Source organism: Mesoplodon bidens (assembly GCF_964165515.1).
Source record: "Mesoplodon bidens genome assembly, chromosome: 20".
NCBI classification, from domain to species: domain Eukaryota; kingdom Metazoa; phylum Chordata; class Mammalia; order Artiodactyla; family Ziphiidae; genus Mesoplodon; species Mesoplodon bidens.
The window spans coordinates 9,189,416-9,208,135 of NC_138181.1; the positions used below are offsets into that span (position 1 = coordinate 9,189,416).

The 18,720-nt window shown below is 40.9% G+C and overlaps 1 protein-coding gene across 1 annotated transcript in view; it reads left to right on the plus strand.

Moving 5' to 3' along the window:
• The window catches only part of KAT6A (lysine acetyltransferase 6A), a 108,934-nt gene extending 103,420 nt beyond the window's left edge, over nucleotides 1-5,514 (plus strand). Inside the window, exons 16-17 of the mRNA XM_081221089.1 lie at nucleotides 378-690; nucleotides 2,775-5,514. Of these exons, the coding sequence (XP_081077215.1) occupies nucleotides 378-690; nucleotides 2,775-5,449 (2,988 nt within the window). The 3' untranslated portion in view covers nucleotides 5,450-5,514. The remainder of the gene's footprint in view (nucleotides 1-377; nucleotides 691-2,774) is intronic.
• The last annotated feature ends 13,206 nt before the right edge of the window (nucleotides 5,515-18,720 follow it).

Here is an 18,720-nt window from a genome sequence, read left to right on the forward strand (position 1 = left end):
GAGGAAAAGAGAAGTTAAGGGACTAGCCACTGTGTCATTTCTGAAATAGGCAGCTTCCCTAGGGTGCTAAATTTAACTGAACTGTTAGTAAGGGCATGTTAATATCTACTCTGGAGGCATGCCTGTCTATTCTTTTACAAAGTTGTATTCAGTGATACTTTGTATCTGTGACACTTTATGTATGTATAGTATCTTACTATAGTATTTTTTATCTTTTACTATAGTATTTTGAAATAATATTCAAAATGTCTTTTGGCAAACGGCCTATTCATTTTGTATGTGCTAATTCTAGCGGTTTAAAAACTATTAATCATGTTACTAATGGAAATGATAGCATTCTTTACTGTAAATAAAATGCTCCTTTCTCTTTTAAATAGAAACCAATTCTTCACCGAAGAAGGCGAGTCCGCAAGCGCAAACACCACAATAGCAGTGTGGTCACAGAAACCATTTCTGAGACCACGGAGGTCTTAGACGAGCCTTTTGAAGACTCTGACTCCGAGAGGCCAATGCCAAGATTAGAACCCACGTTTGAGATTGACCAGGAGGAAGAGGAAGAGGATGAGAACGAGCTCTTCTCTCAAGGGTACTTCCGTCACTTGTCCTCACAGGACGTTCTCAGGTGTCGACCCGCTTCTAAGAGGAAGTCTAAAGACGGGGACGAAGACGAAGATTCAGATGACGCCGACGGTATGTTTCGCAGAGCTGTTGCTTACTGTGGTTTTCTTGTTGTGAAAGATACAGCAGTGATAGTGGCAGACCTCCAACAGAGAGGGCTGAAAGGCAGACACGACCCACTGGGCAAGTGCAGAATGACTTGCAGCCTCTGAAGAGTTGTCTCAAGTGCACTCATCCTCATTTTCTCACTTAGTTTTCTGTCCTTTTATAAAAGTGCTTTTTCGTAGTTCCCCCTTCAACTCAAGACCTCTGCAGAAAATATCTTGCTGGTAGGAAATTGTTCTTTTTGCCTCCTCCTTTCTTGGCCATTATCTGAATCTTTAGTCAATGGGTAGATTAGACTTAGCATCAGGAAGATAGTTAATTAATAACCCTTTACTGGAATGTGCAATCTATAGACCTGGCCTGTTTTGCTAATTGTGTATGCCGAGTGCCTAAAATAGGCACTCAGTAAATATTGTTAAATGACTAAGTGCTTAGAAGTGGTTCTCAAATAAGGTCAGATTCATGTAAATTGGACTTGCTTCAGATCTGTTCCTGAATCATATCTCTAATATGTCTTACTCAACAAGTAGTTAAATTTCTAATAAAAATGGTAACAGTACCTCAAAATAAGTTAAATTTTATGGCATAGCTAAAAATCCACTGATTAGACTTGTTGTCATTTCCTTTTTAAAGATGAAAAAAATGGGCTTATATATGACTTGGGTCCCAAACTAGTTGTTCACGTGTAGCCTAAAGTTTCTGCCCGTGTGTCGTGCAGCAGGGCTTGCCTTGCTGGGGTCAGATTGAGCTGCTTTGCTTTGCTGGGCGAATTTGTAGGAATCTTTTTGTCCACGCTTGGTACATAAACCTATAGCTTTTATGTACTAACCAGTTGGGCTTTTATTCTCCTTTTAAAAATAAATTCACTCAATTTCAAATCTAGTAGACAACTTGCATTTTCTTCAGTCTCATACTTTTGTATAATAAATACTTTTAATATAGTAATAAGATGACTAAGTTTTTTGCTTTATCGTGCATGATTTTCCAGAATTTTATTATGTTATATTTTGAGATGTATAGGAAGCTAAAAATTTATTTTGTAAAACATGTGGCACTTTAGTAAAATTCTGTCTTGGATCATCATAGATTAAAATAGTATCCTATAAGTTCCTGTTGGACAAATTTTTCTCTAATGTAGACATTTCCTTTGTTTATTTTCAGGTTGTTACTGCTAACTACCTTTTCAGTCCCACCAGTACCCCTCCCCCAATCCTATTAAAAAATAGGATTTGCTGGCCTTCTCTTTAAAAATTAATGGGAAATATGGATGTACTTAATACCACACCAAACTGTACACCTAAAAATGTTAAAATGGTAAATTTTATGCTGTGCATATTCATAGTTTTTAGAAATAGAAAAAATCAATGGGGAGAAAATAATGCTAATAATCAAATTTATTTCTAATAAACCGTTGTCATTGGTACATTAACTTTTGCTTCAGGTCAGTATTTGTCCGGGACTACATGCCTTGCGGCTCTTCCTATACAAACACAACATTGGCTGGGAACTGCTGGTGTAGGGTTGCTCAGACATGGCCTGGAGTAATTGGCTTGATTTTACCTGAAGTAATGATTTAGTAGAAACTAAGAAAACCAGAGCAATAATATAAATTGCAAACAGGGGTGGGGGGAAAGAAGGAGAAATGAGCTAATGTGTAATTTACACAGTAAAGACAGCTTGTCTAAAGTAGCTGTAGGAACTACTTAGTATTTGCATCCTTATAAAGCGTATTTCCATTTTAAAGATGGTGAAACTGAATATTAAGAGTAACTCTCCAAAGCCATGCAGTTGGTGATGATGAACTTGAACCTAGTGGGTGGACCAGGATCCTTTGAACAACGGCCAGATCCGTTCTGCCAGTTCACTGTGTGACTTTAGAGGATATCATGAAGTGGGTATCTCCTTTAGATTCTTAACTTGAAAGTGAAGATAGTCCGGAGTTCAGGATGATTATTAAAATCATTTCTGTTGTACGTGTGGTCTCAGAAAGAGGCACTAAAAAATACAAGATCCTGTAAAATCTGTCTTTATTTTTTATCCCTCCTGTGCAGACACTCCTATCCTAAAGCCAGTATCTCTTTTGAGAAAATGTGATGTGAAGGATTCTCCACTTGAGCCAGATACGTCCACGCCCATGAAAAAGAAGAAGGGATGGCCCAAGGGCAAGAGCCGCAAACCAGTCCACTGGAAGAAAAGACCTGGTCGCAAGCCGGGACTTAAGCTGAATCGGGAGCTGGCGGCCGTTTCTACTCGAGAATGCGTTGTCGAGCCCGTTGTCCCCCTTCCTGAGCCGGGACGTGAACCCCAAGTTCAAGAGAACCAGGAAGCTGTGGGACCACGAGAAGACCTGCCTTTAAGGGAGGAAAGGAAGGAAGGGGAGGAGCTGCCCCTGGAAGCGGAGGAGGGGGAGGAGGGGGAGGAGGAGGAGGACACCACCAGCAGTGACGTCAGGGCGGCCTCTCCGGCGGACAGTGGCAGCCCCGAGACCGGAGCCAAGGGGCCCGAGGTGGGCGAGGAGGAGGAGGAGCCCCGCGTTCCTGCCGGGCAGCAGCCGTCGGAGGAGGGGCCGCAGGAGCTGGCGCAGCGTGCACGTGAGGAGGAGGAGGAGGAGGAGGAGGAGGAGGACGCCGCTGCAGAGACCCACCAGAGCGAAGACCACGACGCGGATGATGAGGACGACGGCCACCTGGAGTCCACAGAGAAGAAGGGGCCGGAGGAGCAGCCGGCTGGGGGCGACGTCAAGGAGGAGCACGGTGGCCCGGAGTCTTTTTTAGATCCTGACGTGCACAGCAGTCGGGAGCACGCGAAGGACAAGGAGGAGACGGAGCCGGATTCCGAAGAGGAGCAGACTTCCCACGAAGCGTCCGTGGTCTCGGAGCACATGCCGGGCTCTGAGGACGACCACGAGGAGGACTCCCACTCTAAGGAAGAGCTGCTGCAGCTGAAAGAGGAGGCGGAGATCGCGCACAGCGACCTGGATCTGGAAACCGTGCAGGCCGTGCAGTCTTTGACTCAGGAGGAGAGCAGCGAGCATGAGGGCGCCTACCAGGACTGCGAGGAAACCCTGGCGGCCTGTCAGACCCTGCAGAGCTACACCCAGGCCGACGAGGACCCGCAGCTGCCCCTGGTGGAGGACTGCCACGCCTCGGAGCACAACAGCCCGCTGTCTTCTGTCCAGTCCCACCCCAGCCAGTCGGTGCGCTCGGTCGGCAGTCCCAGCGTGCCTGCCCTCGAAGGGGGCTACACCCAGATCAGCCCGGAGCAAGGATCCCTGTCCGCGCCGTCTATGCAGAACATGGAGACCAGCCCCATGATGGACGTGCCTTCCGTATCGGACCACTCCCAGCAGGTGGTGGACAGCGGCTTCAGCGACCTGGGCAGCATCGAGAGCACCACGGAGAACTACGAGAACCCCAGCAGTTACGACTCCACGATGGGCGGCAGCATCTGCGGGAACAGCTCCTCCCAGAGCAGCTGCTCCTACGGCGGCCTGTCGTCCTCCAGCAGCCTCACCCAGAACAGCTGCGTGGTCACCCAGCAGATGGCCGGCGTGGGCGGCAGCTGCAGCCTGATGCCGCAGAGCAGCGTCCCGCCCGCCGCTGCCACCTGCAGCATCAAGTCCCCTCAGAGCTGCGCGGTGGAGCGGCCTCCCAGCACCCAGCAGCCGCCGCCGCCCCAGCCGCCCCCGCAAGCGCCGCCCGCCCCGCCGCCGGCCCCGCCCCCGCCGCCGCCCCCGCCGGCCCCGCAGCCGCCGCCGCCGCCCCCGCAGCCCCAGCCCCCGGCCCCGCCCCCGCAGCAGCAGCAGCAGCCCCCGCTGTCCCAGTGCAGCATGAACAGCAGTTTCACCCCAGCGCCCATGATCATGGAGATCCCAGAATCTGGAAGCACGGGGAACATCAGCATCTACGAGAGGATCCCTGGGGACTTCGGGGCCGGCAGCTACTCCCAGCCGTCAGCCACCTTCAGTCTAGCCAAGTTGCAGCAGCTGACCAACACCATTATGGACCCTCATGCCATGCCTTATAGCCATTCTCCTGCTGTGACTTCCTATGCAACCAGTGTTTCTCTGTCCAACACGGGACTGGCTCAGCTGGCTCCGTCGCACCCCTTGGCTGGGACCCCTCAAGCACAAGCCACCATGACGCCGCCCCCGAACTTGGCCTCCACTACCATGAACCTCACGTCCCCTCTGCTGCAGTGCAACATGTCTGCCACCAACATTGGCATTCCCCACACTCAGAGGCTGCAAGGGCAGATGCCAGTCAAGGGGCACATCTCCATCCGCTCCAAGTCCGCGCCCCTGCCCTCCGCGGCAGCTCACCAGCAGCAGCTGTATGGTCGCAGCCCACCTGCGGTCGCCATGCAGGCTGGCCCCCGTGCGTTGGCTGTTCAGCGTGGCATGAACATGGGGGTTAATTTGATGCCAACCCCCGCCTATAATGTCAATTCCATGAATATGAACACCTTGAACGCCATGAACAGCTATCGGATGACGCAGCCCATGATGAACAGCAGTTACCATAGTAACCCTGCCTACATGAACCAGACAGCACAGTATCCTATGCAGATGCAGATGGGGATGATGGGGAGCCAGGCCTATACCCAGCAGCCTATGCAGCCAAACCCTCATGGAAACATGATGTACACGGGCCCCTCCCATCACAGCTACATGAACGCTGCTGGCGTGCCCAAGCAGTCACTCAACGGACCTTACATGAGAAGATGAGCAAGACGAACTTGCAGTTAAAAACTTAAATATATATAAATAAAGGAACCTTTTATACTGACAAACCAGAGAAAAATGGACCTTTTTTCCAGTTAAAATATTGCTGTAGATTTAGAGGAATTTTTCTTTGGTTTATTTTATTTTTTAGAAAACCTGGTCTTTTTTGGGGGGTTCATTTTGTTCTGGGTTTTGGTTTTCTTCACAATCTTGAACATTTTACAATAGAACTCATCTAAAAATGGATTTGGGGATGGGGAAACATGCACAAAAATCTTTTCATAATTAAAAAGAGCCTTACTTTCTTTACACACCACATGGACAGACTTTGTGTAAGAGTGAATTATCTTTATTTTATTTTAAGATGTATGTTTTCCCCTCAGTGTTTGCAGCTCCCAATGTTGTCATTTTTAAATGTTATATATACATCTCGAGGGTTAGCCAGACCCTTTCCTCCACGCCCAGCCTTTCATTCCCTACTTCATTCCAGCAGGAGGCACTTAGGGGAGACTCGGACGGGGACATGGAGAACAACCCAAGCTCCTTAAACTTATTATTATTGTTAATATTATTATTATTATTAATAAAGTGAGGCAGGAAAATGCTTCTCCTCTTAAAATCCCCTCCACTCCCTACACACGCACACGTGCAGGCACACACACACACACACACACCTCTTGAAACCTTTCCCCAAGAATGTTTCTTTATAGATGAAGTTTCATTGAAATGTTTGTTTTTCTTAAATCAAGTGTAATATAATTTTTTTTAAACTACTCCCACTCAGCACTCAGAGACACAAAAATACTGTAAGTCTCAGTTAACAGCGGAATCTCAGAGGAAAGCTGTTTGCAATCTAATCCAGCCTTGGAGGAATAGATGGGCAATTAACAATCAAAAAGAGGCAGTTAACCTCTTGTTTTTTACCACCTGGTGAATCAGCCATACGCACATATTCCACGCAGCCTCTTGTTTTTAGTATGTACTTTGAGATGCCAAGGGTCTTGATTCTTGAGCCTTTGACTCTGATTAAATTCAAACAGCAGTCCCCAGTGATTAGCCTCTTATATTCTCACGTAAAGGGTTGGTGGATGACTGTACATGTCAATGATTTGAGAAATACCTGACTAACCTTTGACACTGTTTACTGTGTGTTGGAAGAGAGGACGCAGAATGTGTGTCGTGAGGGAGATCGTGGTGTGAGTTTTATAGCTACTTCAGTGATACATACCTCTAGTTTTCCTTTGTCTTTTGAGATCCTGAGTTCCTCCCCTGTGAATCAGAGTGCGCCAGCCCCTCTCCTGTGAGTGGCTGAAGAGAAGAGGGATTAAACCAACCACCAGCATAGTAGGGCAAATCTGGACAGCAGGGTTTTAGCAGGCTCCTGTGTTGCTCCCAGCTTCATTCTCTTTTCTCTTGTGCAGCCAGTTCGCCCATTCTCTTCTTGTTACTTGCTCCAGGGATAGGTAAAAAAAAAAATATATATATATATATATATATGTATATGTGTATATATATATATATATATACATATATACGTTCCATCATTAGAAGATGGACATTATTATACCACTTGGTATGTGCAGTCAAATATCCAAAAGGGGGAAGTACTGCTTAAAGAAATACCTGTAAGCATTAAATTCTCTCCTTTATTTGTACATTTTATATAGATAAATTTTTGAAGTACGAATTAGGCATTAAATTTTTTCAAACGCACAGGTTTGTTGGGTTTTTTTATACACTTTAATTGACTTTCTCAATTAAACGTGTTAGGTAGAAAAAGGCAGAACTCCACATCTTACCGCTATCGATTCTGAGCATGTGCAAGGCTGTGTAGGACCCAGTTTCTCTGTATATACTGTGCCAGTTCCCAGTCCTCGGTGTAGAACGTGCACTGTGCTGCCTTCTGCCTACTCTTCGGCGCTGTCATTGCTTCCTGGTTGGGGTGGGGACAGGGTGGGTCGGGAGGGAGGGAGGTGTATTGGGAGGAGGGTGGGTCAAGGCAGAAGGAGAAGCTGTTGAAATGAGGGCCGTGAATTCAGTTTCTGTTGGTTTGCGGTTGTGTTTGGTTTTGTTTCTTTAAAAAAAAAAAAAAAATTTCAATCAGGCAGCTCCCTTTTCCACAAGCCTTTTTGTGACTTTAGAACTATTGTAGAGAAAATGTTCTTTTCTATATTATAAAAGAAATTATCCAACACAGTAATATTGGTACCTGTCATTTTTTCACTTCTGTTTAAAAAAATGTATTTTTAGCAAGATAACTTGGGTAATCTTCTAAAAAAAGAAATTTAAAAACTCACTGTTAGTGACTTTGATGCCTTTTAAAATAAGAGCTTTTTCATTTCATTCCATCTTTAAAATTTTTTATCTTTGTTGTAGAATATTAAAAACTATTTTAAGAAAGATAAAAATTCTCTTTAAAGAGATCTCTAGAGTGTGTGAATAGAGCTCCAGATGCCTCTAAAAGCCGCATGTACAAATGAAGCTAAGTCTATTCCTGTCTGTTTATATTTGCTTTTCCTGTTTTGTAACCTCTTTGTACTTTGTTCATGGTGACTCGTAAGCTAAGGGGAAGGGGTGCCTGGATGCCTTTGTACTTCTCCGTGTCACGCGCTCCTGGGCCAGCTGGTCTCCTTCCTCTCCTGTATGTAATATCAGTTTTTTTTCCCCTTTCTAGCAAGTACTTTCAAAAGAACTCTGTACATTTTAACATAAAAAAAAATAAATTATGTTGAGCCATTTTGGATGTCTGTCTTGCATGTGGAATTTTTCTCCCTTCCAAGTGTTTCAAATTCTCTGATTCTTTTTCTACACACAGACACTTAGAAATATAAGCCTTTTCATGTTCTTCTTTATGTAGCAAGTATAAGTTTATGACCTTTGCTTTGAAATTTGTTTTCACTCATAATGTGTTCAGTGCCAAGAATATAGATGGTTTTCTCTTTTCCAAAGAAAATGGTATTATGACCTCACTTTGGATTTTTTAGGGAAACCCACTTGAAAACCTTCTAGACGGGTTGTAATTCCTCCAACCAAAAAAAGGAAATACAGTTGCAGTAACAAGTAGCTCCCACTTGGAACAAAGTGTTTTTTTCTCATTTCAGTTGACCTGATTATGTAATCTAGGAAGATTTGCCAGAAACCTGGGCCCTAAACACTGATGATCTTTTCTGGTGTGTTCTGAGTTAATGTGCTCGCCTCTCATCATTAAGAATTTTGGATGTAAGGCAGATTGCAGAATTAGATTTAGCTTTGGGAAGCTAACGGCTTCCTGGGGTAGAGGGGTGAGGCAGACACAGGTTTTCATGCCCTCCTGACTTGATCTGCTGTTCCTTACCGCTGAGTCAGGAATTTAGGAAGTGGTGTGAACAGTGTCTGTAGCAGGCGTTTGTTTTAAACTTCGTGCCATTGAAGTTTTAAGCCATAGAGTCATGTCATCTCCAGAAGATAAATGGCTTGTCTCCCTTGATTGCTTGCTTCCTAGTCAACAGTTTGAGCTCAAGACTGCCACTGCTCTGTGCAGTTACTAGTGAATTGTCCCGAAGACATACTGCCTTTGCTACTGCAAACTACCTGCTTTTAAGTGAGTTCAGCATAACAACAATTACGATTTTTCTACAAGGAGGTACTGTGACCAAAGAATATACTGCAGAGTTCATCGAGGTGCTAACAACCCTAACTATGTATCACATGTAAACTGTAACTTGAGGCATCTCCTGTGTAGCCAACGCTCTCCTGTACCGTCTACCATCCGGCCTTTTCACTCTCAGAAGGTATGTGTTGGGGGAAACGGCAACACATTTGACTAACGTGTGCACTGCCGAGAGCCTTGGTCTACCGGTTTTCGAATCTACTGCCATGCCTTCAGTTACTAGGCTTCCAGGAGTCATTTTCCTGTACGGCCTCTCTAAGCATCTCAGGTGGTGCCAACTTTCTCTGTAGTGTGGTGAGAACCGTGTGTATTCCCTGAACACCGAGTGTCAGGTTGACAGCTCTAGCTCTTTAGGTGAGAATTACTGTGTTAGGTTCTCCCTGGGACACCCTGCACGGTGTGTGGTTTTCGCCCTTCCTCTCGTCTTTTCATAATGTACAAGATAATGGGTCAGTGATGATGATGGAAAAGCATAGTGAAAAGAGAAGAAAATGACTGTCCTTGTTGATGGAACAAAGTAATCAGAGTTATGACAAATGGTGGGTGGGAGGGAGCTCCATATTCTTAAGGTAACTTAAATCTAAAAATTCAAGTGACATATTCTATAAATGAACTCAAAACCATGAAAAGTGACATTTATTTGTGTTGTCAAATGTCTGGAATTCTTGAGCATGGTCATCCAATTAAAAGCTGAAAATCCCCACAACAAAACCCACCTCGTTTGTTTATAAGTTTCTGTTAAGGGGCAGGTTGGGTTTGTTATCTAAGTTGGTGTGGTTATATAATGCAGCACAGACCCATGGATTTTCTTTCCAGAATGACAGCTTTACAAATTGGGCTTAACTGCAATTCCTTGCTATATTAATAAGGAGCCTAAATATTGGTATACAGATTACATAAACCTCAGAAAGGTGGCAGGTGTAATTTTTGCCTGAAATAAGGACAGCCATGGAGTCTGATGGACTTTGGTTTTTTGAGTTCTTTTGAAACAGACAGAGTCATAAGGAATTGTTTTCCTGTGACTATTGTGAATACTCTTTTTGAAGGTGAGAGATACATTCTTGTTAGCAAGAAAAAATATTCTAACATTTAACTCTATAATAACAGACATTTGTGAAAGCCACATTTAAGCAACATTCAAAAAAAAAAAGCGTTCTCTGGGGTGATGTGTTGATTTTTTTTTTTTTTTTTGCGGTACGCGGGCCTCTCACTGTTGTGGCCTCTCCCGTTGCGGAGCACAGGCTCCGGACGCGCAGGCCCAGCGGCCATGGCTCACGGGCCCAGCCGCTCCGCGGCATGTGGGATCTTCCCGGACCGGGGCACGAACCCGTGTCCCCTGCATCGGCAGGCGGACTCTCAACCACTGCGCCACCAGGGAAGCCTGATGTGTTGATTTTTAACCGTTTTTAGTTTATGCACACACAAAGAGGAGAAAGCAAAGGCAAGCAGGTGAACTGAGGTAAACTAATCACCTTTGCCTGCATTAGAGAGCTACCGTGCCGGGACTCACCGGGATGTCTATGAATATGCACTGAGAAACTGACATCCGGTTAATGCTGGGAGACCAGCCATTCAGATCACCTTTCAAGTTATTTACATTGGCCTTAAAGAGCTTTTTGAGCCTCAGAATCTTCTGTTTTTGAAAATGTCATTTAAAACCCTTCAACTCTTATCCTAAGTTCAAAGTCTCTTGTGAACAAAGTAAAGAAAAACATTCACACACAAAACCTCTTTGCTAGGACTGAGGCTCTGCCCCATGTACAAACAGCTCTAATTGTTTAATTGATGTATTACATTGAATAAAGTTGGTTGATTACATTTTCTTTTTAAAAGAAGGTTAGAAAATCACTCAAAATGACTGAATTTGATCATAGTTTTCCAGAGACAGTGAGGACAGTTATATGTTGAATAGGACACAGTGGCAAAGGCTTTGCTGGAGGCAAGGACCTCTTGCAAAATGGAATAATTACACAATTTTTAAAAAGTTTGTCTAGCTCTTGTTTAAGGAAAAGAACTAGAATTGACTAGGACCCCTAACTTGACGTCCCCAAAGGGTTCTTGATGGAAAGAAAGTCGTGAATCTGAAAACTGAATAATATGGAATATAGTGAGACCAACTGTAGAGGCTGAGGAAGAAATTCTATTAAAATTACAAAGGAAAACAAAGAAAACAGGTTCCAACCAGCCACTACAGCCTACCTTAATTATTTCTTTGGGGGCTCCAAGGTATTTCTTTTAAAAAATATATATTTAATTTTTGGCTGCTTTGGGTCTTAGTTACAGCACATGAGCTCTTTCATTGCAGTGCGCGGGCTCTCTAGTTGTGGTGCATGGGCTTATTTGCCCTGTGGCATGTGGAATCTTAGCTCCCTGACCAGGGATCGAACCCACATCCCCTGCGTTGGAAGGTGGATTCTTAATCACTGGACCACCAAGGAAGTCCTGGTATTTTATTCTTTTTGATGTGATTGTAAATGGGATTTTTTTCCCTTAATTTATCTTTCTGATAGTTTGTTGTTAGTGTATAGAAATGCAACAGATTTCTGTGTATTGATTTTGTATCCTGCAACTTTACCGAATTCATTGATGAGCTCTAGTAGTTGTCTGGTGGTGTCTTTAGGATTTTCTGTGTATCGTATCATGTCATCTGCAAACAGTGACAGTTTTACTTCTTCTTTTCCAATTTGGATTCTTTTATTTCTTTTTCTTGTCTGACTGCTTTGGCTAGGACTTCCAACACTATGTTGAATAAAAGTGGTGAGTGGGTACCCTTGTCTTTTTCCTGATCTTAGAGGGAATGCTTTCAGCTTTTCACTGTTGAGTATGATGTTAGCTGTGGGTTTGTCATATATGGCCTTTATTATGTTGAGATATGTTCCCTCTATGCCCACTTTCTGGAGAGTTTTTATCATGAATTTTATCAAAAACTTTTACTGCAGTTATTGAGATGATCATATATGGTTTTTATTCTTCAATTTGTTAATGTAGTGTATCAAACTGATTGAATTGTGGATATTGAAAAATCCTTGCATCCCTGGGATAAATCTTGATCATGATGTATGATCCTTTTAATGGTATGGTTGAATTTGGTTTGCTAGTTATTATGTTGAGGATTTTTGCATCTGTGTTCATCAGTGATGTTGGCCTGTACTTTTTTTTTTTTTAATCATATCTTTGTCTGGTTTTGGTATCAGGGTGATGCTGGCCTCATAGAACGAGTTCTGAAGTGTTCCTTTCTCTGCAATTTTTTGGACTAGTTTGAGAAGGATAGGCTTTAACTCTTCTCCGAATGTTTGATAGAATTCACCATCTGGTCCTGGGTTTTGTTTATTGGGAATTTTTAAATTACTGATTCAGTTTCGTTACTGGTAATTAGTCTTTTTGTATTTTCTTTTTCTTCTTGGTTCAGTCTTGGGATACTGTATGTTTCTAAGAAGTTGTCCATTTCTTCTAGGTTGTCCATTTTATTGGCGTATAATTGCTCATAGTAGTCTCCTATGATCCTTTGTATTTCTGTGGTGTTGGTTGTAACTTTTTTTTTCATTTCTGATTTTATTGATTTGGATCCTCTCCCATTTTTTCTTGATGAGTCTGGCTAAATGTTTATCAATTTGCTTTATCTTTTCAAAGAATGAGCTTTTAGTTTCACTGATCTTTTCTTTCTTTCTTTCCTTTTTTTTTTTAATCTCTGTTTCATTTATTTCTGACCTTACCTTTATGATTTCTTTCCTTCTACTAACTTTGGGTTTTGTTTGTCCTTCTTTCTCTAGTTGCTTTAGGTGTAGGGTTAGGTTGTTTATTTGAGATTTTTCTTGTTTCCTGAGGTAAGCTTGTATTGCTGTAAACTTCCCTCTTAAAATTGCTTTTGCTGCTTGCCGTAGATTTTGGATTTTTGTGTTTTCGTTTTCATTTGTCTCCAGGTATTTTTAAAATTCCCTCTCTGATTTCTTCAGTGATCCATTTGGCTGTTTAGTAGCCTTTTGTTTTGCCTCCACATCTTTGTGTTTTTTGCAGTTTTTTACTGTAGTTGATTTCTAGTCTCATCGCCCTTTCACTTTCTTAACTGTGTTGTTTGATGAACAGAGTTCTTCCTTTATGGATAGTGCTTTTTCTGCCTGTGTTAAGAAATCTTTTCCTACCCTGAAGTTATAATAGTATTCTCTGTAGAGTAATTTCCAAAAGCTTCATTGTTTTGCTTACATAGTTAATTTTTTAATATATCTGGAATTGATTATTGTTCAAAGCATAAGGTAGGGGACCAGTTTCACTTTCTTCCCATGTGGATATACAGTTTTAACATCACTCCATCTTTCACCACCTCTCTAAATCAAGTGTCCACATATGCATAGATCTATGTATGGACTATTTATTCTGTTCCACTGATCTGTATATCCTTCCTGGCTTAATTATTATAGCCTTATGATAAGTCTTGATATTAAGTAAAGCAAGTCTTCCTAAGTTGTTTTTCTTCTTCAGGAATGATTGACCCATCTAGGCCTTTTATCTGCCCCCATATATTTTTTTTGGCCGTGCAGCATAGCTTGCAGGACTTTAGTTCCCCAGCCAGGGATCAAACCCCTGACCCGTGCAGTGGAAGCATGGAGTCCTAGCCACTGGACTGCTAGGGAATTCCTGCCCATATATTTTTAGAACTAACTTATCAGATTCCTTTAAGAGTCCTAATGACATTTTATTGTGATTGCATTGATCCTTAAAATCAATTTGACAAAAATTGACAACAGTATTGACTCTCCCATTCATTTAACATGATGTATTTGTTTGACTTCTTTAATTTCTACTGAAAATTTTATTGATTTTTTGCATAGAGATTCTGTGCTTTGTTATTTTATTCTTGGATATTTAATATTTTTGAAACTATTAAAATATCTTTTTAAATTTTTATTTTCTGTTTATTTTTGGTATACAGAAATTTCAGTGATTTTTGTATTTTGCCCTTGTATCCAAAACCCTTTCAAAAGTCACTTAGTAATTCTAATAATTTATCTACAGATTCTTGGACTATTTACCTATATGTCATGTCATCTCTAAAAATGAGAGTTTTATTTCTTATTTACAATTTTTATACCTTTTTCCTTTTTCAGGCCTTACAGCACTGTGTTCGACCTTAAGCACAATGTTGAATAGAAGTGGTAAGAGCAGGCATACCCTTAATCAGATGAAAGAAGATTCATTCAGTCCCTAGTTTTTTAAGAGTTTTTATCATAAATGTATGTTGAATATTATCAAATGCTTTTTCGGCATCTATCGAGAAAGGGTTCGATTTTTTCCTCCTATAACCTATCAATGTGGCCAAAATGTTGATTGCTTTTCTAATGTTAAACCAATATTTGGGAAAATACGTGGGTAAATCTAAATGATTATACACACAATATGTATATAATTAAAATATAAAATGACAATTTCACATGAGTTAGACGATAAATTGAGTGAAAGTGTTTTAATGTCCTTACATTGTCTTGATTAATTTTAGCTATTGATAAATTAAAGGTGCATATTTTAATTTCCAGGGGAACCACTAAGGGAATAGAAACAGAGTGTGTAACTTCCAAAATAGTATAAGTGGAAATGGGATGATAAAATATAATAATAAATCCCATAGAAGGGAGCAAGGGAGAGAAAAAACACAGACAGGTGGTAACCTACTTAATAGCGGAAAACCCAAAATAAGAAGACTTAAACCCCAGTATGTTCATTACTTAATTATTTTCTAAATGGACTAAATATTCCATCTAAAAGAAAGCTTTTTAGGAGAAAAACCTAAAAATCTTATTATGTGCTCTTTATAAGAGAAACAGCAAAAACATAAAGATACCAAAAATTTTAAAATAAAAAAGTAGAAAAATATATGTCAGGAAATTACTATAGTAGTAAGAAAGCTCCTAAAGCTATATTAATATGAGATAAAATAGGATTTAAAGCAAAAGGGATTACTAAAAGAGGATTAATAGTAAAGTTTTAAAGAATTCTATATACATATACACTTATTGACATGATTCTAAAATATATAAATCAAAAATGGCAAAACTATGAAAAGAAATTTAAAAAATCTACAGTCATAGTGAGGGATTTCTTTCTGAATTAAGAAACTTTATTTATTAGAGCAGTTTTAGATTCACAGCAAATTGAGCCGAATGTACAGAATGTTCCCATATACACCCTGTGCCCATGCACGCACACCTCCCCCACTAAGGAATCCTCTACCACAGTCGTACATTGGTTACAATTGATGAACCTACATAGACACATCATAATCACTGGCAGTTCATAGTTTACATTAGGGTTCACTCCTGGCATTGTACCTTCTATGGGTTTTGACAAATTTATATCATGTATCCACCATTGTAGTATCATACAGAATAGCTTCACTGCCCTGAAAACCCTCTGTGTTCCACATATTCATCCTTCTCTCTCCCCTAAACCCTGCCAATCACTGTTTTTTTTACTGTCTCCCTAGTTTTGCCTTTTCCAGAATGTCATGTAGTTGGAATGATACCTATGGAGCCTTTTCATATGGGTTCCTTTCACCTAGTAATACGCATTCAAGTTTCTTCAATGTCTTTTCATGTCTTGAAAATTCATTTCTTTTTATCATTGAATAATATCCTATTGTCTAGACATGCCACAGTTTCTCTATGTTGCTTCCAAGTTTGGGCAGTTATGAATAAGTCTGCTATAAACATCCACATGCAGGTATTTTTGTGTGGACATAAATTTTAAACTCATTTGGGTAAATCCCAAGGAGTGTGATTGCTGCATCGTGTATTAGGAGAATGTTTAGTTTTTTAAGAAACTGCCAAACTGTTTTCCAAAGTGGGGTTGTACCATTTTTCATTCCCACCAGCAGTGAACAAGAGTTCCTGTTGCTCAACATCTGCACCAGCATTTGGTGTTATCAGTGTCTTAGGTTTTGGCCATTCTGATAGTATCTCACTGTTGTATTACTTTGCAGTTCCCTAATGCCACATGGAACATGTTTTCATATGCTTACTTGCCATCTGTATGTCTTCTTTGGTGAGGTATCTGTTCAGGTCTTTTGCTCCTTTTTTAATTGTGTTGTTCATTTTCGTATTGTTGAGTTTTAAGAGTTCTTTGTATATTTTGGATAACAGTCCTTCGTGACTATATCTTTTCCAACTATTTTCTTCCAGTCTGACCTGTTTCCTTTTCCCCTTGGCATTGTCTTTCTCAGAGCAGAAGTTTTAAATTTTAATGAAGTCCTGTTCACTAATTATGTCTTTTAAGGGTCATGCCTTTGGTGCTGTCTCTGAAAAATCAGAGCTATACCCAAGATCATCTGGGTCGTCTCCTAAATTATCTTTTGGGAGTTTTATTGTTTTGTGTCTTACATTTAGGTTTATAATCCATTTTGAGGTAAGTTCTGAGTTTTGCGAAGAGTGTAAGATCTGTGTCTAGATTCTTTTTTTTTTCTTGTGTGTGGATGTCCAGTTGTTCCAGCATCGTTTGTTGAAAAGATTATCTTTTCTTCATTATATTGCTTTTGCTTCTTTGTCAAAGATCAGTTGACTATATATGTGAGACTATTTCTGGGCTCCCTATTCTGTTCCATTGATCTGTTTCTCTCCCTTTCCCTCTCTTTCTTTGTGGGAGGGGGCAATGCCATGCTGTCTTGATTATTGTAGTTTTATGGTAAATCTTGAAGTCAGGGAGTGTCCGTCCCCTGACTTTGTTCATTAATATTGAGTTGGCTATTGTGGGGTTTTTTGCCTCTCCATATACACTTTAGGATCAATTTGTTGATATCCACAAAATAGCTCATTGAGATTTTAACTTTGATTGGATTGAATCTATACATCGAGTTGGGAAGAACTGCCATATTGACAGTGTTGAGTCTTCCTATCCATAAACTAGAATATCTCTTCATTTATTTAGTTCTTCTTTGATTTCTTTCATCAGAGTTTTGTAGTTTTCCTCATATAGATCTTATACATATTTTGTTGGATTTGTACCTAAGTATTTAATTTGGAAGGATGCCAGTGTAAATGGTAATGTGTTTTTAATTTCACATTCCACTTGTTCATTGCTGGTGTATAGGAAATCACAGGGTGGGAGATTTTAATGACTTTTCTAAGTAAAAAAAAAATGACTAAGCAGGCTAGTTCTATCAGTCATGATATAAGATAATTGCACAAGAGTAACAAAACTGTCCTAATGAACACATATAAAATACAGCATGCAAGGCTTCCCTGGTGGCACAGTGGTTAAGAATCCTCCTGCCAATGCAGGGGACATGGGTTCAAGCCCTGGTCCGGGAAGATCCCACATGCTGTGGAGCAACTAAGCCCATGCGCCACAACTGCTGAGCCTGCACTCTAGAGCCCGTGAGCCACAACTCCTGAGCCCATGTGCCACAGCTACTGAAGCCTGTGTGCCTAGAGCCCATGCTCCGCAACAAGAGAAGCCACCACAATGAGAAGACTGTGCACGGCAGCAAAGAGTAGCCCCCACTCGCCACAACTAGAGAAAGCTCGCGCGCAGCAACAAAGACACAACACAGCCAAAAATAAATAAACAATTAATTAATTAATTAATTAAAATACAGCATGCAAAAGTAGCAGAATATGCATTGTCTTTAAAAATTGACTGAATACTAAGCAATAAAGCATGCTTCAGCAAATACTAAAGGACTGAAATCACACAGAGTAAGTCTTCTGACTGTGATAATGCTAGAAATCTGTAACAAAAAGATAACTAGAAAATCTCCATATGTGTAGAAATTAAGAAATACACTTTGAGATAATTCATGGTCCACAGAAAGATAAACATTAGAAAATATTGTGAGCTGACATTATTTGCAACCCACAGTCTTCTGACTGTGATAATGCTAGAAATCTGTAACAAAAAGATAACTAGAAAATCTCCATATGTGTAGGAATTAAGAAATACACTTTGAGATAATTCATGGTCCACAGAAAGATAAAACTTAGAAAATATTTTGAGCTGACATTATTTGCAACCCACATGAAATAGTGGATCTAAACGAAGACCATCAAATGCTGGTAGCATCACAGGAAGAGAGACATCCAGGACACATGTGCTCTCCACACCATCGATGAAAGTGTTCTTGCCCGAAAATCAACCTGGTTTGGAAGCAGCCTCAATCTATCTGTTTACAGGAAATACAAGAGACAGTGGGACATGCTAAGCACCACCACAGGGACGCAGTCAACAAAATCTAGAATATGAGAAACTTTATGGGATAAATGACTCAATTTCCTCAACAGGTAAATTGCAGAGAATAATAAAAGATAGGAGGTGAGGGAAGAGCAGCAGTGTGGTGTGAACGTACAAATTAAGAGATTTAAGAGACACGAATGAAATGCAACGTGGGGACCTTGTTTGAATCCTGAGTCTAGGAAATTAACTTAGAAGTGTTTATGATACAAGGAAATTTGAACACTGTATATTTGATTTTATCGGAGGTTTGTGATAAAGTGTGTTATATTACACCTTAAGTGTAATATAATGATATTGTGTTTCTTTTTTAAAAGATCATTTTCTTTTAGAGTTAAATGCTATAATACATATATAGATGAGAGGATATGTGTGAATGGGACTTGCTTCAAAATAACCCAGCACGGGTGTA